The 7028-nt window shown below is 44.4% G+C and overlaps 1 protein-coding gene across 1 annotated transcript; it reads left to right on the top strand.

Moving 5' to 3' along the window:
• The first annotated feature begins 2245 nt into the window (after positions 1-2245).
• Positions 2246-5303, top strand: LOC119297833. Its single transcript, XM_037575463.1, has 3 exons — positions 2246-2460; positions 4072-4929; positions 5037-5303. Exons 1-3 carry the CDS (start codon positions 2421-2423, stop codon positions 5081-5083), a joined length of 945 nt encoding a protein of 314 aa, XP_037431360.1. The 5' UTR covers positions 2246-2420; the 3' UTR covers positions 5084-5303.
• The last annotated feature ends 1725 nt before the right edge of the window (positions 5304-7028 follow it).

Here is a 7028-nt window from a genome sequence, read left to right as displayed (position 1 = left end):
TTTGTGCGAAAAATAACTTCAACCTCAGAACCATCGAGTGGACCGATACAAAACCATATTAGATGGCAAAACACATTCGGACCGCACGGTCCGGATGGTTGGGGGCAATTTAAGGATCTGCGTTGAAGATGCCCTTGCTGCTTCAATTTGTATAAGCGGGCCATTGATGACCGCACGGATCCAAGCGTACACTTATTTAAAACGAGCAAGTGCAAAGCATAAGCACTAGTACTTACATTGGTGTGCTTAGTTTGTGCATATGCTCGAGCCGCACACCTCCCTTTCTTAATAGTAGTGGTTTTGTACCTAGCTAGCAGGTCTCATCAACGGTACTATACGAATAGGAATGGGAGGTATGGAGAAATCACACACGCGAGTTTCGCGAGGCATGGTCGCTGGAGGTGCATACGGATCAGCTTGCACATACATCGCCTAAGACGTGGTAGCAGTTGATTTCATAGACGTAGGCGCGATGCTAAGGAACGGCCTGAAGGGACGTACATTGAGTTCTTCTCGATCATTGCGTGGTAGCCTACCTGTTTGGATGAAACCCAAACCCAAATCTGTCGATTCATCTCCTTGTTGCACATTAGTTGTACGAAAATGATATCAACGGTCTCTCACTTTGTAGAATGCTATAACGTTTGCTTTCGACTTGCAATATGGGTAATGGAGTTTTGGACGTCTTCAACTCTTCACCATCTGCCAGATTTATTCATTTTCTTTTCTTCATGTTATATTACCTCATGCTTTCTCTGGAGTTTCATAAGTAGTATGAATGACGATGCTGCCTGCAGAGTTGTCTATTTTAACGCGGAATGGCCCTATATTGGACCCTTTCATTGTCACTTAAGCAGCGATTAATCTGGCAGTACAAATTGAAACTAGTGCTCGGGATCAATTAGGAGCTTCCCCTTATACCATTTTATTTTTCTGCTTTTTCATATATACCACTGTACGTTCAAGTACTAATATAGATGTTCATTTTAAAACAATTCTAAGGTATTTCGATCCATTTTTTTCGAATCTGTGGTGCAACAAGGAAAGAATGGATGTAAATTTGGTAAGCCAAATACCCAGGAGAAAACTCAAGAAATGTTCTATTAATAGCTACAAAGGAATATCTAACCCATGTGGAATTAGTAGTTGCACCCAATTGTTTATATTGTTGGACAGCGCCTTTCAGCGCAAAAACACATTTGTTGAGGCTTAATTAGATTATTATGGTGGCATCTACTGCTTTTTATAGTTCAAGATATAGCTTACTATTTGTATTTCTGTGGATAGTTGGTTTCCATTGTCTTGTTGCAGAGTTGGTTTTGAAGGAAACAAAAACGAGAGAAAAGGATAGGAACAAAGGGAGCATGATAATGGCAAAGCGTCTAGCAGTTGGCAGCATGTTGGATGGTCAGAGGGACTACTTAAGTTGCAGTGTTTTTTCTTCTTCTGGTGATTAAGTTGCAATGGTAGTTGTAAGTCTACTAATAGCAACATGGTGATTAAGTAACTCTTGGCTGAAGGACACACAGAAGACATGCATGCTTGCATAACGTGGCATTATAAAAGCAACACGAGATAGAGTGCCACATCGGCGTCGATAGATGAAGGAGACACAAGCTGATTGAGGACATGCACTAGGGTGCTCAGCAAAGTAGCTAGGTAGGGTGCGTAGAATATCGCTAGCTAGGTAGGATCGAGAGGCAATGGGAACTTACATGCGTATGTGAATGAACGAATTCACACGACATCTTAGAAGCTTTCATTAACGAAGCCTGTGCAAATGGAGAGAGGGGGCTAGAGCTGATCGAGGGTAGTCTATGGGCAGAGCTGGATGCACCCTAGTGCTGAGCAACGTAGCTACCAATTCGGCATCTTAGATGCATAACTTAGAGGACCAGGAGGAGTCCGTAAAATATCGGCAACTTAGGTATGATAGGGAGGCAAGGCCAAAGATTAGCGGCAATTTGGGAATTCGTTTAAGAAGTATACATGTTGCTTGTCTAATCGCCGTTAGAACTGAACACATATAGGTATTTGTCCTATTACTAATTTTGGATCGATGTTGAGTCAGAACAAGTGTGGTCCAAAACTTCGTTGAGAAATTAATCCAAGGCGTAATCCCTACCAGCCATGCATCGATCTGTTAGGTTGATCTCTCCACCAAGGGGCTCAACGGCCCATCGGGCCCTGATCTATTCGCGCCCTGATCGGGGGCGCCCAACCGTTCTATGATTGGTGGCCCCCTGTGACCTGCGATATATAAAGAGGTGGGGGCCGGGGCGCACGGTACGAGGTTCACCGCGCCGCCAGACTCCCCACCGAAATCCCCTTCCGATCTAGGGCAATCGCAGTGCTCACGGGAATCACCACTTCCACCTCTCCGTTTCGATCCCTCTGCCATCACCGGCCCCTACATCACCATGGCCGGCTCTGGATCGAGCTCATCCGCACCCAAGGAAGGTAGGTTACCGGAAAGATCTAGCCTACCACGATCCAAGTGGGTCTATCAATGGTATCAGGCCATCTTGGTTAGATGTTTTTCGGTAAAAAGATAAAACAGAGAAAGAAATAGAGATCCCCTTCCCCCAAGAACCCTAGACAGGGCAAAGAACGAATCCTTCAAGGAAAAGGAAAAAGTAGCGCCGCCGCAAGGCCGCGCCGTTCCTCTCGATCTCGATGCGCATCGGCAAGCCGAGGCATCGAGAAGAAGAACACCACCCCTTTTCAGGGGCAAAGATCACCACCACCGATCCATTCGACGGCGGCGCGCTCACCGCAAGGGGAACGCGCGACCGGCGAAGGGGTCGGCAGGGACGAAGCCTCTCCGTCCATCTAGGTCGCCGTCGTGCGGCAGTTGCCTCTCTTTCTCTCTGTGGGGAGGAGGTGGATGGAGACAGTAAAAAGAAAAGAAGGGGAAGGGGAAAAGAGTGCTCGCGCGGCGCGATGGCGCGTTGTCGTCGCCGGCGGCCGGCGGAGCCCCGACCCGCTACATCACAGACAGGGCGAGGAGACAGATCGGAGACGGCTCCTCTCTCTCTTTCTGCCACAGGAGGCTCACGCAAAGAGATGGAAAGGGAAGGGAGAGGCACGCGCGGCGCGGTGGTAGACGCCATCGCCGGCGGCCGGTGCTCTCGCGCGGTGGCTGTCGCCGCCGTCGCCGGCGGCCGGGGCGGCCGGCCAGAGCGCTGCAGATCTTCTCTGCCTCGCCGCTGAGAGAGAAAGGAATGGAAAGAGCGGCGCGGGGGAGGAGAAAAGAATGACTAGGGTTTCGGTCGAGAGAGAGCTGGGTCTCGGTTTTGATCCAGCGAGGACACCGGGCGTCCGTCCGATTTGATCCGACGGTCCTGAGGAAAACCCTAGCCACAGCGCGCTTTTGGGCTGAAAAGCACAGAGGCCGCAGCCGCGGTCAGCCCAGGCCGTGTCACAGCGGCTCGCGCGCCGTAGAGCTCAGGCCAGGCTGTGGGCCGGCCTTTTCTGTTTCGGGCCTCGCGCGTCCGGCAGAGGCTGTAGCTGCGCTGCAGTTTACTTTTTTTTGGTTTTCTGTCCAGAGTTTTGGACAGATTGTAATATTGTTTTCTATGCAAAGTTTTTCCAACAAATTTTTTGCCTAGAAAATAGAAAAGTAGAAAAGTTCCTGGAAATATATAAAAAGAAATTTGCCAAATTGTTCATGAATTTTTATAAAGAAATTAAATAAGTTCATGAATTTTTTCATTTGATCAAAGAAAAGTTTCTGCCAAGAATAAAAAGTTCATGATTTTATTCTTGTTTTTCCACTGTGTACAGAATTAATATTGCTCTTTTTTTTTTGAAAATAAAAGTTTAGAGAGTTTTATTAAAAGAGCATGTTAAAGTTATAATTAGAATAAATATGTTTATGTTATTCTTATGACCAACGTTGTTAATAACATGACCATATTTTATTATTGAAATTAAAGGTGCATCTATTTCTAATATTTTGCCCAACGGTAATATAGATTTAATTGCATAGACAATTATATGTTTAATTTGACCAATGTTAGATTAATGCATATGATTGTTATATTGATGTCACTTAAATTGTGATTTCAGGAGGCTTTCACTTGATGAGTTGCCTAAAAGAAGTTCCGACACTCAGAGGTGACAACCACACTGAGTGGAGGAAGAAAGTTGAACTGGCATTTGTTTGTGCTGATCTGGACTGGGTTCTGGATGAACCACAGCCGATCAGACCTACAGAGCCAGTAAGAGAGACTACTGAGGATGATGCTACATGGGCTAAAAGGAAGGGGGATTATGCTCCTTTGGAGATGTCCTACATCATAGCCAACCAAAAATGGGTAAATGCAAATAAAAAATGCATGGCCTTTATAAAGAATACAATTGAAAGCACCATTGTGGGCTCCATTGCAGAGTGCGCTTCAGCGAGCCAGTTCACTGACTCTTCAAAGATATATGCCACCCAGGTGTTAAAACAACTTGTGACGGAACAATACACAGGTGGTGGAATAAGAGAGCACATCCCGAGGATGAGCAATATGGCAGCAAAGTTAAAGCCTATGGATGAGGATCTGGAGATCAAACCAAAGCTCCTGGTCCACCTTGTCTTGGCTTCACTGCCAAAGGAGTTTGAAACTTTTGTTGTGAATTATAATATGTCACCTGGAACATGGGACATAGAAAAGACAATTGCTATGTGTGTCCAAGAAGAGGACAGACTAAAAGCTTCACATGGTGGAACACTCAACTATGTGAAGGATCATAAGAAAAAGAACTACAATCAAAACAACAGAAGTTCTCCTTCAAAGACACAAGGAAAAGCTCCCTATCAGCATCAGCGTCAGCAACAGTCTTTCCCAGTGGACAAAGACACTTGTCTCCACTGTAAGCAGACCAGGCATTACAAGAAAGACTGCCCTGTTTGGCTGAAGTCCTTAATGGCAAAGCAAGGTAACAACATTGTTTCCTTAGTAAATGAATCCTTGTACACACAGTTTTCGAAATCTACTTGGTGGATTGACTCAGGGGCAACTATTCATGTTGCAAATTGTTTACAGGGATTCCATTCGACCCGGACTACGCTAAGAAGAGAAGGAGGCATTGAAGTAGCCAATGGAATAAAAGCAGAAGTTGAAGCTGTCGGCGACATCTCCTTGGAGTTAGCTGATGGATTCAAGCTTCTACTTAGAGATATTCTTTATGTTCCTTCATGTAATAGAAACTTACTTAGCGTTTCATGTTTGGACAAAGAAAATTATGAGTGTTATTTTGGACATGGCAAGTGTGCCATCTGGTATAATAATGCTTATGTTGGTAATGCTTTACTACATGATGAGCTTTATCTGTTATCACTTCGTGAAAAAGTGCATTCTGTATGCAATGTGAATGAACATGTTTCCGCGTCGAATAAAGAACAAAAGAAAAGAAAAAGAACATTTGACTCATCGAAATTATGGCACTGTCGCTTGGGCCATATTTCGAAGGGGAGAATAGAAAGATTAGTCAAAAGTGAAATTCTTCCACAGTTAGAATTCTCAGACTTAGAACAATGTGTAGATTGCATTAAAGGAAAGTATATAAAACAAATCAAAAAAGGTGCAATCCATAGCTCAAGCACACTAGAAATTATCCACACCGACATTTGTGGACCATTTCCGCTGAAAAGTGTGGATGTATATGACTCGTTCTTAACATTCACAGATGATTACTCTCGCTATGATTATATTTATCCAATCAAAGAAAGATCTGAAGCGTTGGATAAATTTAAAATATTCAAAGCTGAAGTTGAAAATCAGCATGATAAAAGAATAAAGATAGTAAGGTCCGACCGTGGGGGAGAGTACTACGGTCGGCACACTCCATATGGCCAAGTCCCTGGACCTTTTGCAAAGTTCTTACAGGAGACTGGCATAGTTGCCCAGTATTCAATGCCGGGTGAACCTCAGCAAAATGGAGTAGCTGAAAGGCGCAACCGTACACTTATGGATATGGTGCGCAACATGATGAGTTATTCCGACTTGCCAGTGGGATTATGGATGGAGGCGCTTAAAACCGCCATTCACATTCTCAATAGAGTACCAACATTTGTTGAGGCTTAATTAGATTATTATGGTGGCATCTACTGCTTTTTATAGTTCAAGATATAGCTTACTATTTGTATTTCTGTGGATAGTTGGTTTCCATTGTCTTGTTGCAGAGTTGGTTTTGAAGGAAACAAAAACGAGAGAAAAGGATAGGAACAAAGGGAGCATGATAATGGCAAAGCGTCTAGCAGTTGGCAGCATGTTGGATGGTCAGAGGGACTACTTAAGTTGCAGTGTTTTTTTTTTTCTTCTGGTGATTAAGTTGCAATGGTAGTTGTAAGTCTACTAATAGCAACATGGTGATTAAGTAACTCTTGGCTGAAGGACACACAGAAGACATGCATGCTTGCATAACGTGGCATTATAAAAGCAACACGAGATAGAGTGCCACATCGGCGTCGATAGATGAAGGAGACACAAGCTGATTGAGGACATGCACTAGGGTGCTCAGCAAAGTAGCTAGGTAGGGTGCGTAGAATATCGCTAGCTAGGTAGGATCGAGAGGCAATGGGAACTTACATGCGTATGTGAATGAACGAATTCACACGACATCTTAGAAGCTTTCATTAACGAAGCCTGTGCAAATGGAGAGAGGGGGCTAGAGCTGATCGAGGGTAGTCTATGGGCAGAGCTGGATGCACCCTAGTGCTGAGCAACGTAGCTACCAATTCGGCATCTTAGATGCATAACTTAGAGGACCAGGAGGAGTCCGTAAAATATCGGCAACTTAGGTATGATAGGGAGGCAAGGCCAAAGATTAGCGGCAATTTGGGAATTCGTTTAAGAAGTATACATGTTGCTTGTCTAATCGCCGTTAGAACTGAACACATATAGGTATTTGTCCTATTACTAATTTTGGATCGATGTTGAGTCAGAACAAGTGTGGTCCAAAACTTCGTTGAGAAATTAATCCAAGGCGTAATCCCTACCAGCCATGCATCGATCTGTTAGGTTGATCTCTCCACC

Source organism: Triticum dicoccoides, chromosome 5A (assembly GCF_002162155.2).
Source record: "Triticum dicoccoides isolate Atlit2015 ecotype Zavitan chromosome 5A, WEW_v2.0, whole genome shotgun sequence".
NCBI classification, from domain to species: domain Eukaryota; kingdom Viridiplantae; phylum Streptophyta; class Magnoliopsida; order Poales; family Poaceae; genus Triticum; species Triticum dicoccoides.
This window is presented reverse-complemented; position numbering and strand designations above follow the sequence as displayed.